Source organism: Tetrao urogallus (assembly GCF_951394365.1).
Source record: "Tetrao urogallus genome assembly, chromosome: 28".
Classification (NCBI taxonomy): Eukaryota; Metazoa; Chordata; class Aves; order Galliformes; family Phasianidae; genus Tetrao; species Tetrao urogallus.
This window is the reverse complement of record NC_136841.1, coordinates 1318471-1342474: the sequence shown is the minus strand read 5'-3', so window position 1 is coordinate 1342474 and position 24004 is coordinate 1318471. Positions and strand designations below refer to the sequence as shown.

Sequence of the window (24004 nt, the reverse complement as noted above, 5' to 3'; positions counted from 1 at the left end):
TGTTTTGTTGTGTTGTTGTGTTGTTGTTCTGTTGTGTTGTTGTGTTGTGTTGTTGTGTTGTTGTGTTGTGTTGTTGTGTTGTTGTGTTGTTGTGTTGTTGTGTTGTTGTGCTGTTGTTGTGCTGTTGTTGTGTTGTTGTGTTGTGTTGTTGTGTTGTGTTGTTGTGCTGTTGTTGTGCTGTTGTTGTGCTGTTGTTGTGTTGTTGTTGTGTTGTGTTGTTGTGTTGTTGTTGTGTTGTTGTGTTGTGTTGTGTTGTTGTGTTGTTGTGTTGTTGTGTTGTGTTGTTGTGTTGTTGTTCTGTTGTTCTGTTGTTCTGTTGTGTTGTTGTGTTGTGTTGTGTTGTTGTGTTGTGTCGTTGTGTTGTTGTGTTGTTCTGTTGTTCTGTTGTGTTGTTTTGTTGTGTTGTTTTGTTGTGTTGTTGTGTTGTTGTGTTGTTGTGTTGTGTTGTTGTGTTGTTGTGTTGTGTTGTTGTGTTGTTGTGTTGTGTTGTTGTGTTGTTGTGTTGTTGTGTTGTTGTGTTGTGTTGTTGTGTTGTTGTGTTGTTGTGTTTTAGGGTTGGGTTGATGGATTGGGCTGCTGGGTTGTGTTCATTTTTTCTGTATGTGTTTGCCTTAATTCTTCCATCTCCTGGAGCCCTGTGGCTGAGGTTCCCTCTGAGGACAGAACAGGGAACATCTGTGCTGGCTTTCACATCTCTGCTGGAGGCTCCTCAGCCCCCGGGATGAGCACCTTCCCTTGCAGCTTGGACAGGGGCAGTGGTTTTTCTTACACCTCTGCCTTTCTGTATGAGAGCATCGCAGACAAATGACGGCTCTTTCTGCAGGTCTTCCCAGGAGGAGATCAAGGATCTGCTCAGCCTGCTTTCCAGACATCTCTGCTATCTTGGAACAACGTTTGAGTTTCTGGGCCCTCTTTAGGGTTTTCTCATCACAAGGTGCCAGGCAGCCTTCATACAGCAGACAGCTGAGTGGCAAAGCCTTGCCGCAGATGCATTCGTTCTGTGGTTGGTGCTGTCCTGCAGGCTGTGCGTGCTGCAGAAATCCAAGCTGTGGCTGCTGCTCCTGAGCCAGAGCCACGTCAGGGCTGACCTGATGGTGAGGTTCACGAGCTTCTGGAGTGGGAAAAGCCACAATGGGGCACTGGGAGTGCAGAGGAGATGTTCTCCATGCACAGATCTGTCTGTCTAGCAAAAATCTGTGCGGTGTCTGGACTAAGGGGAGAAAAATGCTCTGCGAAGAGCCCCCTTTTCATCAGGCCCTGCGCTGTGGCAGCAGGCTGTGCGGTCTGAGGGAAAAACTGCACAACTGGGTTTGGAAAGCAGGTGATTTGTCATGATCTGGACTTCTTTCCTGAGCAGAACATGCGGGTTTATGAATCAAGTCTTTTCATTTAGTGTGGATGGCTGTGATTTGTAAATCTCTAATAGAATTTGTAGATCCACAGCAGGGTTAACAAAACAAGACTGAGATTTATCATTTGGGAGGAAGGTTTGCAAATCCATCGGTGGGGGTGGGAATCCTACAGGCCAACTCCTGCAGCTGCTGAAGGTTTTTATTCTCCATCTCATTTTTAAGAGTGAATTTTTAAACCAATCTGAGAGCTGGCACACACCGGTTGAAATGAACATTGTTGAAATGCAAACCAGGAAATAGGACTTTTCTTAGGCTTTAAGAGCAAGTCTAGAAAGAGTGGAAGTCGAGGAAGGATTTAATGCATTTTGGTGTATTAAAAATTTATTTTTCCAACTTCTTTTTTCCATCGCAGCATGGGTCACCTGTTACTGTAAAAACAGCCTGAGTGCTTGCTTCCTGCAGGTGCTGCTGAGGATGTCACAAGGGACACGTGTTGGCTTTGGTTATCAACAGCCAGCACTACAGTGATTTCATCAACACTGGTGGTGTCCTTTCTCAAAACTGTGATGAGGCGTGAAGTTTGGAATCAAGCCCCAAAGATGAGAAAGGAGGGGAGGGGAGGGGAAGGGAGGGGAGGGGAGGGGAGGGGAGGGGAGGGGAGGGGAGGGGAGGGGAGGGGAGGGAAGGGAAGGGAAGGGAAGGGAAGGGAAGGGAAGGGAAGGGAAGGGAAGGGAAGGGAAGGGAAGGGAAGGGAAGGGAAGGGAAGGGAAGGGAAGGGAAGGGAAGGGAAGGGAAGGGAAGGGAAGGGAAGGGAAGGGAAGGGAAGGGAAGGGAAGGGAAGGGAAGGGAAGGGAAGGGAAGGGAAGGGAAGGGAAGGGAAGGGAAGGGAAGGGAAGGGAAGGGAAGGGAAGGGAAGGGAAGGGAAGGGAAGGGAAGGGAAGGGAAGGGAAGGGAAGGGAAGGGAAGGGAAGGGAAGGGAAGGGAAGGGAAGGGAGGAGGCCTGTGGACTTCATCAAGTCCATCTGCCTTAAGCCTGCTGCACGGATTGTCTGAGCCCCTGGGCACATGAACGGCTCTGGGTAGCTCTGGGTTCCTCTGGGGCGTGAAATTTGTGCTCTGTGTGAGAGCAGATATTGGGATCTGCAAGCAGCAAAAGCAACAAAACATTTCCCTTTCATACTGCAGAGTGTTACTGGATATTTAAAGGACATGTAGGAGGGAGCTATGTAATGCAAAGAGCTGCACAACATCCGTGCCTTGAGCTCACAAAAGGTGACCTGGTGGTTCTGCATCAGTGTGTGCAATGAGCTGCATGCTCCTGGAGCATCCCCACAGCTTCCTCTGGACCACTGCAGCAGCTCCATGCCATCTTCCTCTATTTAATACATGCCATTCATCAACATGAAGCAGTGCTTGATATCAGTCCAGGAAATAACACTCTATTCCAGTTATGCAAGACCCATTAAGAAAGACTTTTTTTTTTAATTATTTTATTTTCCTTTAATTTAAAAAATTCTTTTCATCACAGCCTTAAAATCAATCAAAGTAAACAGAGCTGCAGCAGACTGGAACAATGTCCCAGAGTCTGTACATATGGAAGGTTCCTTTCACATAAAAATCAGTGCAGTTTTTTTCTGATACAACCCATTCCGCTCCCCCCTCCCGAATCCCCTTTTCAAGAAGAAGAAAGGAGAAACTGAAATACAATTCAAAGAAGAAAAGAATAGATCAAGCAACAACAAAACCAGTATCTTGTTTGTAAATATTCATTGAGCAGTTGCAGCAAAAAATAGCACCTTCAAAGCCCCTTTGTACAACATATGTGGAAACGAAGGCTGTCCGTGGAGTTAGAGACACGACATGGCATTTTGCTTACAGGTGGGAATCGGTTCCTTCAGCTTTCTCTGTCTGGGCTTGCATACAGTAAAGGAAAGGAATCAGTACCTCCAGAAGGTGATTCATCCACCCCCTGCTACGCATCTGAAATAGTCAATGTCTATGAAGGTACCAGCTTTGGGCAGGGAAAGGACGAACAGCAGGCAAAATGAATCCTGCCCCATCACCCCACACAAAGGCATTTTCATTCCTAAACCACTGATATGTTCTTGGGGAAGATAGGACCCAATTCCTTCAATTCCCTCCTGGGATTTTTTGGAAACGTATTTTGCTCTGACCGTAGAGGAAGAACCCATATGATTCATTAGGCATGAAAATTCATTACGGCAAGGGCCAGATTTCCATTTGTTGTCCTAGTTTACACAGTATTTGATCCCTTTGAGTATTGGATGCAGAAAATGAAGAGGAGAATGCTCCCTTCTCATGCAGCAAGGTAGACATGAAGGTTGATCTCGGGTAGCCTTGCTACTGCCCCCCAAGCTCTTCAGCAAGTGTCACGGCATCCTTCAGATGTCTGCACTGCCTTCAGACCAAACCAACCTTCTAGCAAATAACTAAAACTCTTGAGTCCCTGAGATCCTTTGCTTTGCCAGAAGGCTGGCAGTTGGTTGTGGGGTGAGCTGCAGTGAGAGGCAGCTTTAAGTCCCTGCTTTGTTCCTCCCTGCGCCTTTGGTTCGCTTCAGGTTCTTGTGGCTTGGGTGCAAACAGCTCCCAGCCCTCTGAAACCTCTGCTCATTCAGGGCAGGGGCCCTGGGCGCTACACCCCAGCCAAGGGGGATGCCGTGCTGGCGGATGGGCAGTGAAGGGCAGCTGGGTTGGGAAGAGGAAGTCTTCTGAGATCAGGACCTGGATGTGAAGGCGAGAGGAAAGCCCCAGAAATACAAGCTGGGATGAAGATTGCTCTATGGGAGGCTTTCTGTCTTTCTGTAGTTTATTTTTGGAGGGACGAGAGAGGCTGAAGAGGGGAGCAGGGAAATATTTCCCTACCACAGAATCAAGGAAAGCTGTTTTGTATTGCAAAAGACAGTAAGTAGGTGCAAGCTGGTTTACAAACATCGCACAGCTGGAGCAAGGGCAGCTTCCTCATTACAATGCAGCTGTGCATAAAGAAGGGAATGCAGATTTGAGGAAGGGGATTTGGAAAAGTCTTAAATAGCTCTGGAGTCTGGCAGCAAAGGGAGTGGTGGCAGACACAGCAGCAGCGGGAGGAGGAGCAGACAGGTGGCTTTCTTGCTTTTTTCCAGAAGCTCCTTTGAGATCCCAATGCTGCTCCACACCAGTAGATAACTGAGGATTTTCCTGCCTCCTTCCCTTGCAAATTTTCCCCGATTCCTCCAAATGTGCAACACAGCATTGTGGGCAGATGCGGCCACCACAGGGATGAAAGCAAAACACAAAAGCTCTTGGCTTCCAGGTAGGCTCTGCCACTCATCTGCTGTCTTGTGATGTGGTAAAACATGGTCTTCCTAAAAAATTGCTGCCTGATGCCATTCATGAAAAAAGCAGAAGCGCTGATGGGGTTTGAAGACATCAGGCTTTGTGTCCTGGAGATGATGAAGAGGTTCCTGGTGTGCAGGGCTTCACCTTCCTGCGCATCTGCTGGGCTGGGCTCAAAGTTACTGTGCTGAGCGTCCTCCTGCACATTCCAACTCCAAAACTGCTGGAATCCTTTGCAGAGGTTTGTTATAGTTTTGTTTTGTTTTGTTTTGTTTTCTTTTTTCCAAAGAAGAAAAAAACCAACAGAATTTCTACCCAGTCTTTTCCAACGTGACTCAGTAAGAAAGTGAGGTCCTGAACTACGGTGTCCAGCTCCTCTGCCTTTCCATGGCAGAACAGAGAACGGCACAGGGCTGACTTCCACCCTGGGAGCCCCTGGCCCCATTTGCTGAGCTTGTGCAGTGGCACCTGACGGCTGGCATCACGGTTTTCCATGCACCTGCCATTCTTGCTCATAATTGGCTTTTCACCTCTAATCCCAGAAGTCGGATGGATGGGGGGAACTCTGCAACATTTGAAATAATTTTTAACATAAAAACATAAAAAGAGGGCAGAACAACAGCCCACCTGGGAGAAGAGGTGGGAGATCGCAGAATCAGAATGACTTTGGTTGGAAGGAACCTTTCATTTGTATCATCTAGTTATCTTTCTATCCTTTCTGTTCGCTCAGTGTGTTCAGCCAGGGGTTGCTAATTTATGGATAACTTTATAGGTATTTTTGTGAAGAGCACAGTTTTCCCCTCCCAGTACGTTCTGCCCCGCAGAAATGATGCTCACTATCAGGAACATATTATGAGAGGCAGTTGCCAATCAGCTTTGGAAATTCTGAACCTTCCTAAGACCTGCTCAACAGTGATGAAAGGGAGGGAGAGACCAATATGAAGATGGGACTTTATGCTGCACACATGGAAAATCACCCTAAATCAAGTTGTGTCCATCCCAGCACAATGTACCATGCTTGTTCAGCTGGGATTGCATTCTGGCAGGTAAATCTGTGCATCTTCTCTCAGCCCCATCACTTCCTCTGAAGTTCCTTAATGCAAGAAAAAGGGCTTGCACAGGTTGCTCCGAAGGGTCGGACCCCCCACGCTCCTGCCCTGCTGCTTGATGCCTTGTCTCAGAGCCCGAGGGATGGCAATGCTGTGCCCAGATCCCAAGTCTCATTACATGGGATTCAGTCCCAAAACCTGGTTGAAGGAGCACAGTAATACAGGAGATTTCAGTTACTTAAAAAAAATCTGCTCTGGATGACTGCCCGATGGCCAATCCCTGCTCTGACTGTTCAGCAGCCCGTTTTTATTCTCGCCATTTAAAACCGCTTGGTTTTTGGTTGGGGTCCATGGGCCCCGCACGCTCAGAGCCAGGTGTGCTTCCATGCTCACACAGCGACATCAAGCGTCATGCCTGGGGGCCATTCCCACCCCAAGGAGCACAAATCAGACCCCAGGTTTCAGACTACTTTGAAAACACGGCTAATTTTAATGCAGTGTCACACCTGGAATTTGCATATTTTTCTTGTTCTCTTCATCAAAGAGCTGTCTGGGAAGGGTTTCATCAGAGTGGCTCACATGCATTCTCCCTTAATCTCTTTGAGGGATTATGTTTTTTCCTCTGTGCACCCAGGCACACAGAAAAGGTAACAAGAAAGAAAATAAAAGAAGTGCTGGGTGGGTGAAATGTGTCCCCTGCACTGTAGCAGCTCTGCAACAGAGCTTGAATGAATGAGTGCTGCCCCTTCAACACTGTCCCTTAAAGTGGGCAATGAGCCACACCAGAGCCAGGAGTGGTGAAAGGGGCAGGCTGGAAGTTTGCATTTAATGAAGTCTTCAGCAACCCGGTGCCAACAGCAGCACTTTAATGGTTAATTCCAGCAGGAAAGTCGGGGGAGGGCTAATTGAAAGCAAACAGAACTGCATTCCTTGCAGCACAGCGCTGGGTAGCAGTGCAGCCAACAGGACAGCCACCATTCAAAGAAAACAGACACCACCACCTGCGACCAGGAAATAACTCTGTTGGTTTTAATACTGCCATGGATTATTTGCAAGGGAATTAAGTTTCTTAATAAAGAAGTAACAATTGGATGATACCACATTGGTGTACTTGAAAGCCTCTGAGACGTCTCAACACCCAGCCGCTGCCTATAGGCAACCCTGATTTTTCCATTTCCCCAAAGGGGCAAAAAACAATAATAATAATAAAGAAATTTAAGTGGAAAAAAAAAGCCCCAAAACAACCCCACCGACAGATAGGTTCAAGGCTTTCATCCTCTATTTGCACAGAATGGAAGACGTGGAGCTGCCAGGTTGGGTTTGGCAGTGCAGGCTGGAGCTGGGGTTGAATCCCTGCTGCCCTCCTGCTGGAAACTCTCCAAGAGCCACTGCAGAAACCTGAGGTCAGACCGAGCTCCCAAGCACCTCCAAGGCAATTCCTGGATCATGGGGACTTGCAAGCATCGCTGGGACGGAAACCTGTTTGTATTTTTAGTTGTTTATTCCCAAGAGCGAAACAAGGCTCCGGGCAAAGGAGCTAGGACACGGGGGACAGCTCAGATCTAGAGCAGCAAAGCCAGGGCTCGTGCTGTCCCCAGCGTGGTGCATGGCTGCTCGGGGCATGCAGGGCACGGGGAGGGCACGGTGCTTTCTGGGGCTGCAGTGTGAAACGGAGGTGTGAACTGCAGTGGGTTTAGTGGAACACGCAGGGTGATGGAGGGAAGGAAGGTTTCAAGCTCTGAGAAGCAAATCCGGATACCAGGCACCTTGTCACTCATTTGAACACTGTATATAATTACGATAATAAAAAAGCCCAAGCACAGCCCTCCCGCTCCCCTGTCCCCAGGCTTGCCTTCACATCATGCTCTTCCTGTACTGTGAGCTCTGTTTGGGGTTGCAGTCCACCTGCTGCAGCTCAATCTGTCGGTACAGATCCCGCAGCTCGCGGACCTCCTGCAGCACACGCCGGGCCTGGCTCCAGGTGGAGGAGGCTTCACCCAGCAGCCGCTCCGATTCCTGCAGGATCCGCTCGCAGTCCGACCGGGAGGAGGAGGAGGAGGAGGAGGTGGTGGTGCCGGCGGTGCAGTCTTTCGCCTTCCTCTTGCCTTCCCCGTAGCCCTTCACCTCTGTCAGCAGTTCCTGAGTTTTTTCCAGTTTCAGTGCAACCAGTTCCTGCAGCCGGGACAGCTGCTCCGGCTCCGCCGTGGTGCAGTGAGCCTCGAGGCCCCTCCTGAGCGCCGCGCGGTGCGCCGAGTCCCGCCGCGACAGGATCTCTTCCATGGAGGCACATTTATTCTTTTCTGAGTGCGACAGCTTTTTGGGGACCTGCGGGGTGTACACGGTCCCTTTGTCCAAGGAGTCTTTGCGCTGCGCGGGTCTGTCCCAGGAGGTGACCTCGCGTCGCGGCAGGCTGCCGGTGCGGCCCTTCTCCGGCGCTTTGACGTTCTCTGACTCCGAGCGGCGCCGGCCGGCCGCTAGCTGTGCCACTGACTTGTCCAGGTCCACGCGGAAGCTCTCCTCGCAGGTGCTGTGCTCCTCCGGCGAGGCGTCCTCCTCCTGGATCAGGTCGAGAGTCAGCATGCCATCAGAGGTTGAGGTAGATGCCTGGGGAGGCAAAGAGCTGCGTTAGGAGCAGGCCCACGCCTGAGACGTGCATCACCTGGCTGGAAATCTGGGCTAGGAATAAAAGAAAGCGTAGCTGAGCTGCAGATAGGCTGGGTTTGAGGTACTGGCAGCTGAGGGGCTGTCTGGTCCCTTCCAACCCAATGCTGCTGTGATTCTGTGGTTCTGCAATCTGTAAGGACTATTCCAAGCCAATCGTGTGTGTGATTGCTTGGTTCTATGGTTCTATGATCATTAACATCCCTTCCAACACAACTGTGTTGTGATTCCATGGTTCTATGATCATTAACGTCCCTTCCAACACAACCGTGTTGTGATTCCATGCTTCTATGATCATTAATGTCCCTTTCACCCCACCCATTCCGTGGTTCTATGAGCTGTGCCAAGTTCCCAGCTGTCAGGCCATTCAGCATCAGGACATTGAAGGAGCATTTCATTTTCAGCATCAGGAAAGCTTGCTTCAATCTGTCACTTTGCACAATACAAGAACAAAGGTCTGATGGCCCAGGAGAGCCCTACTTCTTAGGATATGGCCAGAGCTCAAGCACTGGGTTCTCCTGACACATGAAGCAGATAAAGGAAATTTTACCCAAACAGGTGCCTGGTGTTTGCCACACATACCACAGCCATCAGGTGTCCCCGTGTCGGAGGGCGTCTGGAGTGCTGGATTTTTGCTCTGTCCCGCGTTGGGTGGGCGAGATAGCTGTCCTCTTCGACAGTGACCTGAAGGGGTGACAAAGCATGACTTACCTACCCAGGATTCCCCCTCCCTGTGACCTGGCCGTACGCAGAGCTTCTCCACATGCCGATGGGCCAGGCTCTTGCCCGGAAGGCTGCTGGCTGGAATCCTGCCTTGCAAAGACCACCTCCCACACTCAGATTTAGTTTGCGGTTTTCCAGTATTTCAGCCCGTGGGGTTGGGATCCATGGGATGCATGCAGTGTGATCCTTTGCAAGGAGACCTGCACTGGGGTGTGGGGACTCAACCCACATCAGAGCTCCTTGCTCCATCCTTTTGGATCTGCTGGAGCCATTCCTTATTATTATCTGTTGGATCTATTTGTAAACAATTTCTGCTCCTACTTCTCCTCCAAGCAGTCCATCCCATTGTTTTGATGTGCTACTTGCTGCTGTAAAGCTCTCCCTGTGCCATGCCCTCAGTTCTTCCTCTGCAGAAATTTGTGTTGCTGTCCACAAGAACCAAGAGCACTGGGCTGCCTGTATTGCAACAAGCTGAGTGTGCAGGATCTGAGATCAAAAGTAGCTGGTGTAAAGCATGAATGCAAGACAGCAGCGAAATGCTGCAACACTTCCAAACTGCAGCTCTGGCAGCAGAGAGGAGGGCTGCGAGGGATGAGGATGGGCTGGGCGGGGGTGACAGATGGTGCCGTGTCATTAGGCTGAAGATAGCACAGGGCTATTTTGGTTTTCAGTTAATTCCTTAATTCAGTTCCACAGCTTAAAGCTCCTTTGCAAACATGAGCACACAACATGCTGAGCTCCAAGGATGGAAGGAAACCCCCCAAAGCATGGGAAGCTGGAGATTTGGGTATGTTAAACCAGGAGGCTCGCTCTGATTCCAGCACGGTGCCGCAGCCCTGCAAGGCAGCATTAGACACACCACCAGTTCTCAACCATTAATTCAGGTCTGGGGGTTCAAATTGCCCCAGAGGTCCGAAGAGCCCACCCTAAAGGGGTTTGGGGCTGCAGAGATCTGAAAGTTTCATGCAGGATTAAAGGCCAGGCCCAGTGCCCTGCTCACCTCATCTAAGATGCGGTTCTTAGCACGAGTGATGGCGGAGTTGAGGGCATTAATCCAGGACTCTTTCTCTTCTGGACTCACGGCCAGGAAGATGAGATTTGGTGCCTAAAAGGAGGGAACTGAGGTCAGTGCTCGCACTGTGCAGATGCTGCCCCTCACCCAGGCTCATTCGGCCACCGCGTGCTTCTGCTGCTCTGTGCCACCTATCTGCTGCCACCCCCAATTTTAGGTGCATGCTGAGGGCTGAGCAATTTTGAAAATATGGCTTCTATAGGGGATCCACAGCCTTAGTTTTATAAGCTAGATATTCAGCAAAAATGAGTTCTGGCTCCCAACCCTTTGTTTGATTGTCTCCACTGCTGAAGCTGCTGGAGGACAGCGCGGCTACTTTCCATTTCCATTTTCCCCTTCTCCTTTCTTCCTGCACAGCACTGGAATAGCAGCACGAGGACTGCAAACCCAGAGCACGTGTAGGGCTGTGCATGGGTGCATTTGTGCCAGAGACGGTGTGAGATGGAGACTGCCTCTGTCTGAGAGGAGCTGAGGCCGCTGGGGCTCCTGCATCCTGACAGCTGTGCCCCATTTGGGCACCATTTTGCTTTCCAGTGCTCTTGGAAAAAATTCCCTGCAGCTCTTTGCCCAAATCCAGGCATGCAGCATCAGCATCCCTGCCTTCCTCAGCCCCCCAGGGAATAAAGGAGTGCAGTCAGCAGAACAGCAGCTGTTGGGTGCAACAGCTCCGTCCCATCTCGTGGCAGATGTCCTGATCTCTGCTTTCCCAAAGTCAGTGCTTGGACCCAGAGCTGCATGCTCAGCCACACTGGGCACAGCAGCCCTACAGCAGCGGGGATCTCGCTCCTCCCTGCAGCTCTCACTGCTGCTAGCAGTCCCTAGGTGAGGACTGGGCCGTATTAAAGCAGGAGCTCACTCTGTACTCCTGCACTGCTCTCACTGCCCGGTGCCATCCACAGAAGCTGCAGCAAACCGGGGCTGATGGCCTTCTGTGTGCTTGCCTACCATGTTTCCAGGCTGCCTGGAGTGAGCTAGGGTAAATTTGCTGTGGTTCTTTTTGCTTCTGCTTTTGGACTTCCTGAGCTCCTCGCACTTCTCATAATCACTCAGGTCGAACGTTTCCTGCACGTTTTTTTCATCTTTTACCTGCAAAATAACAAGAAATGAGAACTGTGTGGGTGTCAGCTGGCGCAGGTGCAAATGGTGCGGGTGCCTGGGTGCATAGTGCACACCCAGAGCAAGTGCTGAGATGCAAGAATCATCCATCTAGGGCACGAGTACACAGGCAGCACTATCTGGTGGTGCTCTGCTTGGATTTGGAGGAGAAACAGAGCTTTCCCACGTGATAGCTTTGCCTTTCTGAGCACGAAGGAGTTGTATTTAGAAGGATAATGAAAACTGTGGTCCCCAAGGTTGGTTCCTGCTGTTCTCCAGAATTTCTTTGGGACCCCCAGCAAATCAGCAAACCACCTCTGCCACCTCCAAAGGGGAGGCTGGGCTGCCTGTGCCTGCGCACCCCCACAGAGCAGAACTGGTGCGAGCAGCGAGGACAGGAGCTGCCTGCAGGGAGGATCTCCAGCTGCTCAGTGCACGAGGCAGTCCCACAGCACTCACTGCTTTGCTGGGACAGCACTCCAAACACTGGAGGGACAGAGATTAGTGCTTCCTATTTTTAGCCCCATGGTATTGCTGGAACCTGACAGCTGCTTTTGGGGGTGGGTGATTCCTTGGAGGGACTCCATCACTTTTGGTCATTTTGGATATTTCAGCCCTTGTTTTCAGGGACAGGGAAGGAACGTTCCATGATTTTTCAGTCAGTGTAAACAATGAGGCTGGCAAAAATGCTGTAACCAACTGAGATGAGCCATATGGCCGTGCTCAGTGGCTGTGGTTGCATCGGTCCCCAGGTTGTCCCCAAGCACTGGGTGCAGCCCCAAAGCCTGCAAGCAAACTCTGACTGCTGCTCAAAGCAGAAATCTGTGTATAGGCTTTTATGAGCAGCACACCACACATATCTGTCTGTCCTCCCCGGGTATCTCTAATCAGCTTTCCTCTCGCTGCAGTGCCATCCTGCAATCCACCTCTTTCCAAGAATCTGGGCCGAATTTAGCTCTGCCTGTCTGCAGGGCAGGAGGAGCCGATCCCCTGAGCCCAGCTGTGAGCAGTCCTCGCTCCAGATGTTCACAGATGTAGGTCAGTGGGACTCCCCAGCCCTCCTATCTCACACACTGAGCCCACGCCGTGATTGCAGGGAGCCCAAAGCCTTGTCCCTGGGAGCAGCCATTCTGCAGGAGGAGCACCTCCAGCTTCCCCAGCCCTGCATGAGGTGCAGAACATCTCTCCATCAAACTGCCCACGTGTCCATAGAGATGCTAAGACCTCAGAGAACTGGGCACAAACCACGTCCACGTGCACTACAGGGATGGTGTTGGGCTGTCATTAGGGGCAGCCTCAGCCCCTCACTGCTGTTTTGGGGCTGGGGCACACATTCATTTCAGGGGAGTTGGACAAGATGACCTTTAAAGCTTCCCTTCCAACAAATGATTCTATGACTCTATGCATAGATGTGACATCTACCCTTCATCCCCTGAGCGTGGCTTGAAGTAGTTAACGTAACCCCTGGGTGATACCACGGGCAATTAACATTTCTCCAGCTCTGAAAGCTGAGGAGAGGACCTCAGGTTTGCCTTCCTTTGGGTTTGTTTGGAGGATCTGTTTAGAGCAGTGCCCCGCTGAGTTGTGCTCAGAACCCACACAGAAGGCTGCAGGAAATCACAAGGCACCAAGTGTGGCGCGTCCACCAGACACCCAAGAGGTGACCACATGGCTCCAGGCGCAACCAGAGACCAAACCGAGCAGCAGAGCACAGCAGTGCTGCAGCCAGCAGCAGGCAGCCCTCTCCTCTCCAGCTTGGACCAAAGTTTCACTTCCTCAGCAGCTCCACCGCACAGCAGAGGACAGACATTTCCACACACTGTAGCTAAGATCAGAGGAGCCGTGTGCGTGAGATGGTTAAGCGCTGCTGCTTGCTGCATGTCATGCTGTGCAGCCTCCCTGCAGGCAGGATCTGTGCAGGATGCACTGCACATATGGACCACGCATGGGAGCCCCAGGTGTTGCTGTGCACACACACATTCATAGACTGAATCATTACGGTTGGAAAAGAACTCTGAAACCACCAAGTGCAACCACTGTCCCAGCGCTGCCAACCCTGAACCATCTCCATAAGCACCACATCCACGTGTCTCTTCAGTTCCCCCCGGAGATGGCAGCTCCATTTCTCTCCTGGGCAGCACTCCCAGTGCTTCACAGCCCTTCAGCAAAGAAATGCTCCCTCCTGTCCGACCACAACCTCCCACAGAACAACATAAGGCCACGTGCACACATGCACACACGCTCACATGCAGATGCACACACACAAATACACAAGTGCACACATGTGCACACACATCCGTGCATATGCACATGTAAATACACACAGGCACACAAACATGCACATATGTGTACATGCACACACATGCACACACAAGCATACACAGCCATGCACACATATACATGCACACACACAAATACACACATGCACACACACAGACTTACATACAAACACACACACAGACTTACATACAAACACACACACACTTACATACAAACACACACACACACTTACATACAAACACACACACACACATGCACAGCTGCTCCAGGCCTGCCAAGCATTGCTCACTGGTGCAGCACTGCACAAGAAGCAGAACAGACTACTTTTCAAGTGCTCTTGTGCTAATTGAGCTGACGCTGTTGGTAGCAAACAAGCCAGGGCTTAAGGAAGCCCTGAGAAGCGTTTCCTCATTAAAATGTAATTTTCACAGTGCTGTTCGTGCTGTCTGGACAGTGCTGGGCTTCCTGGCAGGAAGCAACACCAGCGCTGGGCCTGGGAGCATCACAACCACCACCAGAAATGTGCAGGGGGGAAGGAGGCAGGATGGAGGAGAGCAGAAGGGGAGGATTGCAAGAATGACACCGAGGAGGTTTTGCTCGACAGAGAGCAGTTTGCTGCTCCGAGGCTTTTTTTGGCTGGTGACCAAATGCTGAATAATGAAGGGGGTTTTTGCAGAAGTTCACAGAGTTTGGCCTGCAGCAGGGGCACAGACCTCTGTACAGAGACATGGCCCCACAGCCCCAGTCTGGTGTTGGAAGGGAAGGGAAGGGAAGGGAAGGGAAGGGAAGGGAAGGGAAGGGAAGGGAAGGGAAGGGAAGGGAAGGGAAGGGAAGGGAAGGGAAGGGAAGGGAAGGGAAGGGAAGGGAAGGGAAGGGAAGGGAAGGGAAGGGAAGGGAAGGGAAGGGAAGGGAAGGGAAGGGAAGGGAAGGGAAGGGAAGGGAAGGGAAGGGAAGGGAAGGGAAGGGAAGGGAAGGGAAGGGAAGGGAAGGGAAGGGAAGGGAAGGGAAGGGAAGAGTACCGAGGCGGGTCGCACTGATGCCCTATGTGAGAGCACAGCCCTAAGCCCTGCCTGCATTCTCCAGGACTATCAGACAACAAGAAGTATTTCCTCTCCTTCCAGACTTGCTTTCTGCCAAGGACACAAAATCATGCAGTCCATCTTCTCCCAACTGAAATGAACAAACTGGAGCCAAGCACAGATCTCAGATGGAAAAGCTGGGATGCTCAGCAGGTACCATGCAAGTGCAGCACGATTTGCACTGAGACCCAGCCCATAGGACTCAGCCTGCCTCTGGGACTTTCGAGCTCCTGCGGAGAACCTGATGCTCACAGCTTGCTTTCCCCACTCCCCACATGCCCTGAGCCCAAGAGGAGCTGATGGGAGCACCAAGGTTAAATGTAGGAACTCCATCTACATCCACTGCACTCCAAGGGTTTTGATGGAGCAAATACAATTTATGGCGGAGTGCTTTGGTCTTTTGTTGGAGCAGAGATGTGTTCTGTGCTCACGCTGCAGACACTGGTGGATTCTACTTCTGTCAGAGATTTCTGCTCGCAGCTCCTCAAGGTTTGCACGGTGCAATTCCCTTCAACCCACGGGCTGTGACCCACAAGTTGAGAGCAGAGCAGAGCACCGCTCACCCAGCAGCAGTTCTGTGTTCTCACAGGGCACAATGTGGCACGTCAAGAACTAAAAGGTTCTCCTCTGTCCTGTTCTGCTGGGCCAATCCCAGTGCACTGCAGTACTGGGGATGCGATGTGGGACACACAGATCTATGCAGGGGGACCTGCTGCTGTGTGAGTGGTTCACTGTGCTGCTTCACTGTTAGAAGTCAGGCAGCCTTGGAGCAAAAAGTCTTGGAAAAGCAGAGCAATGGGCAGTCAAAGCAAATATGTCCATGCACATACAGTGTCATGGCCATGCACACCCCATGCACACGTGTGCCCTCTGCCCTTGCACACACATACATGTGCTGTCTGTCTGCAGACATACACACGTGTCCCTCCATGCACACACACACACACACACACACACACACGTGTCCCTCCATCCGTGCACACGTACCACGCGTGTCCACACAAGCAAAGAACTGTCCATGCACACTCCTGGAATGCCCACGCATACCCCACACATGTGCATGCAGACACATACGTGTGCCCTCAGTCCCACACAGCACACCCATCCAAGCAGATACACCAGAATTGTTCATGCACACCCCTGGCACAGCCATACATGTCCTTGCACACACATACATGTGCCCTCTGTCTGCCCACTCATGTTTGCACACACGCATCAGAACTGCCCATCCACACACCTGGCACACACCAGGCAGGACACACACATGTGCCCTTTGTCCACGCACACACCAGACGTGTCCATGAGCACACCCACATGTCTGCTCTCTGTCTACGCATACACAACAAACATCCATGCACACACACAACTGTCCATGTACACACCTACACGCCCATGCACACTCCAGACATGTCCATGAAGGCATACATGCGCACTGTCCATGCACACACAGCACATATGTGCCCTGTCTGTGCACACACGCCAGATGTATCCATGCAAATGCGTTCATGCACAAGCAGCAGAACCGTCTGCACATACACACTCGTACACACTCATACACACTCATACACACTCGTACACACTCATACACACTCGTACACACTCAAACACACTCATACACACTCATACACACTCATACACACTCGTACACACTCAAACACACTCGTACACACTCATACACATGTCCACGCAGGCACATTCGTGTGCCCTCTGCCCATGCACAAGTTCACACAGATGTGCCCTCCACCCGTGCACACACACACACACGTCCTGCTGTGCACATACACACGTTCTCCATTCAGCCAGGTGCCCGGAGCAGCTCGGGAAGCAGTGGCACGGGCCGGTTCTCCCTTCCCACAGGCACATGGAGTCACTTCGGTGCACATGCACACAGTCAGATGTTACCTCTGCAACCACATTGCTACACCACCACAGATTCTTCCATATAAAGACATAGGCAGTCTCTGCTGCATGTTATTTATGGCCTTTCACACACATATGCACAGCACAGAGCCACGGGGCCGCTTCAGCTGCACACACACCAGGTTTTTCTCATGAAGAAACAGACACATACTCCCCAGGACACCTCCAAGTGTTGGGCACTGGCACCCCGTGGCTGCTCAGTGGCCGTTTGGAACTCAGAACCCCCAGATTTTTGGGGAGCACATGGCCACTGCCACCAATCCCTGTATTCATGCCTCCTGCAGGCCCGGCTGCCCCAAGAACAGGGCAGCTCCCCCGGATGGGGCAATGACTGCAGTGCCCCTGCTCTGGTCCTGCCCTTCATGCCTTCTCCATCCACCACAACACACTCTGCTGACGCTGTTCCACATCCCACAGCCCCTACATCTGCCCCCACAGCCAGTGTATGTTGCCCAAATTCTCTCGGGCCCTTCTACCAGTTCCAAGTGGGACAGCACAGAGCAGCCCCACCATCACTTGGCTTGGCCACGGTCCCTTCCCTACAGGTTCATCATAGGTTGAGCTGCCTGCAGCCTCAGTCTCCTGTGGCTTGGCCTCTCTCAGAAGGCCAGCAGCACCAATTCCCCATCAACAGGATCTCAAGGGGTGAGCTGTGCAGTGCCAGCACGTGACTGAGTTTCCCAGATGCTTTTCAGGTATTCCTGTGCTCTGTCAGCCCCTGACGCCCTGCTCTTCAATGAGCCTCTAAATCAAATTACACTCAGGACCACTCTCTCTCTCCAGATCCTCATGGATGAAGTTGGGCCAGGCACGGCTCTGAGCAGCCCCCAGCCCCACGGTGCCATGGGAGGGGGCCCACCAAAACCCAAACGGGTCCTTTTTGCCCGATGTACCCGTCCTGCCTCCAAGCAGCCCCGTGCCCCCTTGGGGCACAACTCAGCTCCTACGGGGGGCTGGAGGGAGGAGCGCTCCTGCCTGGGGATCCTTTCCTGATGGATGCATCCCGAGAAAAGGAAGAGGAACGGCTGTGCGAGGACAGCCGGGTGCTGCCGTGAGTCACATCCTGTTAAATCCCATAGAAACCCCACAGGCAGCCCGTCAGCGGCGGGGGCACGATTCCAGGGGGAGCCTGGATTTCCCTGCTTTACTGGGGACGGGGACAGAAGCCATGACAGCACAGGGGGCTGGCGAACCCCGGCTGGAGAGCCGGTCCCTGTCCTCCCCACCCCCAGTGCGGGGCGGTGGGTCGGGGCTCAACGCGCGTTTCATATGCAAAGGAAGGAAAGGGGGAAGGGAGAGGAAAACGACACCGAGCCTACCTCCTTCTCCGAGATGTAAAGCTGATCTCCCTTCAACACCACATAACGGTTTTTCCAGATTTCCCTAAAAATGCCTTTCCCGCAGAATTTCCGCACCCAGCCAACCTTCTCGGGCTGCGCAGATTGCTGGTTTCCATCCTGTTGCCCCTAACACAAAGAGAAAGGGAAGAAAACGGGGGGAAACGGTGTTATTCGCGCTTCCCGTTCTCCCCCTCTCTCCTTCGCTCCCCTTCCCTGCCCCTCTGCTCGCCGAGCTGCGCTCCATCCGCTCTGCAGCCGTGGGGCAACAACGGGAACAACGGGAAACGGGGCAGGAATGGAGCCCCGCGCGTTATATAAGAACGGCTGCCCGGCTGCCATTCGCTTTGCACAACATGCAAAGAAGAGCAGGGGAGGATTTTACCTAACGGATTTTTTTTTCCGCAGCAGTGAAAACGGCATTTCTGAGCCTTTCATCGGCAATTAACCCCAAGGGCGACAGCCGCGGCAGGGCTGATGCTTAAGGTTAATTAACCCCACGGGCGCAGACAGGATCTGCGGGCACAGCACACGGCACGGAGCCGAGGCGGCCGCACAGAGATGGTGCCGCTCGGTTCGGTCCTTGCGATCAGAAAGGAAAGCTCTGCGCATCGCATCTGCTGTTGGATCCAGGGGACGGGAGGCTGCGGGCGGTGGGTGCCGGCCCGTGTTTTGCTGAGATCCGGTTGGGTTTTTTCTTGCTTGTTAGGCACAACTGGAAAGCAGCAGAGCCCCCTCCCCACAGCGCCCGGAGCCCCCTCGGCCCACCCTGCCCCTGAGCGGAAGCGATCCCACTCACCCGTTTGGCCGAATTATTCTTTTTCATCGTTCCTCGCGGCGCTGAGCTGGAGGGAGAAGGGCAGGGAGGGCTCCGAGGGGCTCCTCCCCGGGAGAGAACGGGGCCCCTCCGCTCTGTCCTCGCCCTTTGCGGCTCACGGGCGCTCTCCCGTTACAGCCGGCCCCGGTGACGCGTCCTCGGCCACGCAGCCACCGCGTCCCCCGCCGCCGCCACCATCGCGGAGCTCTCGTGGGCTCGCACTGGGCTGGCCTGGGCTCCCGAGCTCCATCTATAGCCGTGTGCGTATGACGTCTGGAGTTCACCAGAAAGGGCGAATCGCAGCCCACGAGGGTTTTTCTTCTTTGTTTCTGACTCACTGTCTGTGTCTGCATGTGGGGCAGCGGGGTGCCGTGTCCCGGCCCCTTCCGCAGTGGGGGGAAGCGGCCCATGGCACAGGGAGGGTTTGAGGTGGCTGAGGATTTGGAAATAGGGGGAGAAGAAAGGAAGGTGGGGGGAAGGGTCTGTGCCCAGCACTGACCAGAAAAAAAAAGGTTGAGGCCTTCCCTGAACTGAGGGAATGCATGGCACAAAAAATCGTTTCCACTTGTTCTCCTCCTCCATATTTGAGCAGGTCCAGAACTCTCAGTGTGGGAATACCAATGGGTTTAGAGAGATGTGTAAAAAAGAACAAGGAAAAAAAAAAAAAAAAAAACAAACAGTAAGAGAGAAACAGCCCTGTTAGGAAGAGGTGGATAAGATAAATGGATTGATCACTGCTGCTCACGGGATCCATTGGTGCTGGTGGTGACAGCCCTCTGCCTCGGCTGTCCATGCAGCACTCCCCGCTCCACACAGAGATGAATGCACAGAGGATGCTGCATCCAGGCATCCAGGTGGGTTTGCGTCTCTCCAGAGAGGGAGACTTTCCACCTCTGAGCAGCAGTGACAGGGCGCTGCCACCCTCACAGCACTGAAATTCCTTCTCACGTTCAGGTGAAATTCCTGGGCTCCGGTCTGCACCCAGTGCTCTTTGTTCTGATGCTGGGCACCACCAAACCAAGTCCAGCCCTGTGCTCCTTGCCCCCACCCTCCAGATATTGGTCTGCACCGTTCAGCTCCCCTCTCAGCCTTCTCTCCTCCAGGCAAACAGCCTCGGGCCCTCAGACCGTCCCCATCAGGAGGTGCTCCAGCCCCTGCCCTCTCTGCAGCCTTCCGCTGGATTCTCCAAGCCATTCCCAGCCTGCTCTGAACTGGGGAGCCCAGCACTGCACCAATGCTCCACTTGTGATCTCCTCAGGACAGACCAGAGGGGAGGAGAAGCCCCCTCACCTGCTGGCCACACTCTGGGCAGTGCAGCCCGTGTCCCATTGGTCTTCCTGCCACAAGGGCACACTACTGTCTCATGGTCATCGTTGGTGGTCCGTTGGTCAACTGTTGGTCATTTGGGACTCCGGGTCCTTTTCTGCAGAGCTCGTTCCAGCAGCTAAGCCCCCCAGCTGTACTGCTGTACAGGTTGTCCATCCCCTGGTGAACGACCTACACCTGTTCTTATTGAACCTCATCAGGTCCCTCTCCCCCCAATTCTTGGCCTGCCCAGGTCTCGCAGGATGGCAGCACAGCCTTCTGTGGTGGCAATCATCCCTCCCAGCTTCGTGTCACTGGCAGTTCTCTGCAGACAGCAACAAGCCACCAGCTGGCACAGACCTGCGCTCAGAGGAGCTCAGGGTGGGGGTGGCTTTAGGGCTGGCCGCCTTGCAGGACCCAGGCAGCCCTTCATCTGCAGGGCTCGGCCCCAGGCAGGATGTGTTTTTCAAAGTGCCTCAGTTCCCTTTTCTAGTTTCCTCTGAGTTTTCAGCAGTTTTGGCGAGGCGTTAGGAAGCGCTGTATGCTCCATTATCACTTCCCTATTTCAGAGCATTTGTCACTGAGTGCTGCGTGTCTGAAGGTGGGCAGCACAGCACTGCAGAGCAGGGATCCGGCCCTGGGGATGAGAGCAGTGCCAGGTGAGGGGCACAGGGTCTCACCCAGAGCTGTTGCTGAGCCCCGCGTCCACATGGGGCTGGAGATCTCCAAGGGAGAGGCCCCATGTATGTGTATATGTATTTTTGAACCAATTTGCAGTTCAATAACAATTAAACTCCTTTAATTCAGGTCCGCTGGGGTGGATCCTAATGCGCATCCCTTCACTGCATCCTGGTGGTGTAAAAGGGGCTTTGGGGAAAAAAAAAAAAAAAAAGCATTTGACATCACACTCAGTGCAAGGAGGTGGAACTGAGGATTTAAGCCAAAATCCTCAAGATGCTCCCAGGAATGCTAAGGATGCTCCCAAAAATCCTCAGGCTGCTTTGGAAAAGTCCAGGGGTGCAGCTGGCAGCTCCAGCCCACGGCAGTGACTCATGTTGGGATGGGATGTGAACAGTGATTCAGAGCTGAAAACATCAACAGCTCGCACGGAAGGGAGATAGGAGGGAGTCCAGCTCCTGCACCCGCGCATGAAATGGGCAGGGATGGGTGGCTGTGCTGTGTCTGCAGGGCGGCACGTGCACAGAGATGTCCTGCATGGTGACGGCCCCCTGGCACGTCCTCGGCCCCTTCCCCATTCCCGTCCTGCCCACAACCAGCCTGAGAGCTGTGCTCCTGCTCAGCCCAGGGACGCACGCACGGCGCCCAGTGGCACCGCAAGGGCTAATGGAGGAACCGCGGCCTTTATCAGCTGCTCACCAACCTGAGCTGTGGTTTTGACGGCCTCTGCGCAGTCTGTGTGCCGGGAAACTTTGTTTCCGTTTGCGCTGCCAGCAGTGGTGCGTTTGGTACGGGGTCCCTCAGGAGCAGCTCGTGGGCCTCCCCACAGCAAAATGCAGCACGTGGCCCCGGGATGGGAGCAGCCCTTGGGTGCAGGAGGCACGGCAGCAGCAGAAGCGCTCAATGACAGCACTGTAAAATGAAGATGACTGGTTCTGCAGTGCAACCCCTGTGTGGGGTCAAGGTCTCAGTTTGTGCCTGTGTCCTTCCTGCTGTATGTCCCATTTGCTCCGCTCAGCCCTGATGCTGCTGCTCTGCTCCCCTATGATGTGTTGATTCAGTGACAAATACCAAAATATCTTCCCACTGCAAAAGCAGTACAACAAACACTCTTGGCTTATTTATGTATTTAACACTCCTCTCGTCCCTTGGATCATTTTGCCTCTGGATATCAAGTGTGAAACTGCTGCTTAGGAGATGGATTGAGTTTAATTAGAGCATGTGTTTTTCCTTGTCTCTAGATAATTACAGCACTGTTGTCTAGAAGGGTCAGCTGGGTGGGGAGGAGCTGTGCTCCCATGGGGCTGTGGCTCCTCACCTCTCCTCAGGACACATTTGGGGTCTAAGGGCTCAGGTTGACTGCAGGATTGGGGGCTCCTGGTTTAGGTTCACGATGCCCCAGGCCCAAGTTACAGCCTTTCCTTGCTGAGACAGTCCCTGGGAGCTGCTGCTTCCCCATCAGAGAGCTATGCACTCACCAGAAGGCAAATTAATTCCCCTGTGTCCAACCCTGGTTACACCCTATGCAACCACTGGCACAGCAGGAAGCCCTAGAAGAGCCAAGAGCAGAAATCCAGAGGCTAAAAATTGCAGCATGTTGCATTCGAGCACCGGAGTGAAGGTAAAAAGAAATTTCTAATGCACACCTCAGCTTCAGCAGGCATCACATGTGAGGTGCAGAAATTCTCTGGCTTGTCTGCTGGTGGGTTCAGGGCTGTGCATGAGCCCCACCTGCAGCACTTTGTGAACAAGCCCTTCTCAGGTGCTGGCACAACAACCATGTTGTACCAAGACCCAGAGCTCATGATATGGAGAGAAAGGGGAAAAATACCAAGCCGTGGGCCCGAAGGACTTTGTGCTGAGCTTGGACCAAACCTTCTGTGCTTGCACCGGCCTGTAAGCACAAAGTTGTACGAGGGAGGCTGCAAAAGCAAGCCTCAGGTTTCCCCTGGTAAAGGCTGGTGCAAGCTGTTGAGTCTCTTAATCCCCCACAGAGGAGCCAGTACACAACTGGCAGCGTGCTGGTAAGAAACCGAGCCGCCTGATGTGGTTAAATGAAGCCTGGGCATCTCACTGGGTTGGTACCCCTGCCTCCTGCCTCCAGAACCGCAGCAACCCCACTGCCCAAGGACCGTGGCATTGCAGGGATTTGTCCTGAAAGCAGCAAAATGTGTCAGCTTCCTAAGTGCCAGGATGAAGGTGATGGACTGGAAACCCCTGCAGGACCCAATCCCTCTGACCACAATGCTGACGGTCCTGAGTTAGGAAGGAAACGCTCCCTAATGATGTGTGTGGGAACCCTGCCCTGTGCCTTGACCCCATTGTTTTCATGCAGGAGCCCTGGAGCAGCTCTGTGCACATGAAGCATCAATCCTTCAGCACTGCGGGAAGATTTTTGGATGGAGAGGCGCCCAGCCTTGCAGTGACCTTGCTTCAGGGAATTAAGCCAGAGAAATGAGTCTGAATTCAAGCACTTTCCATCCAGCAGCTCTGCAGAGCTCTCAGGGAACGGGAGGTTCAGTCTTACTTAATTACGGGAAGGCAGGAGATAAGGAGAGCCACGCTCATTGGCAGCAGACGTTCCCAGAAGCCACGCATCCGGTCTGCTGATATCTGTTTCGACTCAACCTTTTCACAGTTCCTGTACCTAAATTAAATGTAATTCTGAAAAAAACCAATTCCTCTTGAAGGGACAGAGAGTCCGCATCTCTCCTGGATGCTCCTGGCAAGAGGCACTGCAGGGACTGTAGCGCTGTCTGTCTGTCTGTCTGTCCCTGGTCCAGCTCCATGCTCAGCAAAATGCCAACTGGCCGCCTCCTAGCCCAGCTCTGCTCCATCACTGCAGTGCTCTTATTTCTTTTCAAACCCAATACGTTTAATTACTGCAAGAGTAATTTTTATTGTTAAATAGAAATCACAACACTTTTTCAGAACATGGGAATGAGGAAAGGGGCACTGAGTGGTGCAGGTTTCTTACAGTAAAGGGAAGTTAATGGAGAAGATGAAGCATGGAGTGGCACTCTTTAATAGAAAAGAGGTTCAGCCAAAACGGGTTATTTAACAGGACTCAAAATATACAGACAACTGAGCAGTGCCCGTCAGCTTCACCTTCCAGAGATGCACATGAAGGTCTGGGCCATGTCACCAGATGTTCGTTAGGGGACTCACGTGTGTCCGGACACATCGGCAGCGCAGAGCCTCAGGGCAGCATGGCAGCAGACACGCAGTGCTTGCAGAGGGATGTTCTGAGCGTCCCACGTCCAGTGGAGGCAGTGAGGGTGCTGCAGTCTGGGGCACGCTCCT

At 52.7% G+C, this 24004-nt stretch overlaps 1 protein-coding gene across 2 annotated transcripts; it reads right to left on the bottom strand.

Moving 5' to 3' along the window:
- Positions 1-7588: 7588 nt before the first annotated feature.
- PLEKHO1 (pleckstrin homology domain containing O1) lies at positions 7589-18727 on the bottom strand (the record flags this gene model as incomplete). Of its 2 annotated transcripts, none has more annotated exons than XM_079547641.1 (6): positions 7589-8338; positions 8978-9079; positions 10119-10223; positions 11136-11276; positions 17884-18030; positions 18701-18727. In XM_079547641.1, 6 exons carry the CDS (start codon positions 18725-18727, stop codon positions 7589-7591), a joined length of 1272 nt encoding a protein of 423 aa, XP_079403767.1. The 2 variants fall into 2 exon arrangements, with proteins under 2 accessions (XP_079403767.1, XP_079403768.1); XM_079547642.1 differs by having other exon boundaries at positions 17884-18021.
- Between the last annotated feature and the right edge of the window lie 5277 nt (positions 18728-24004).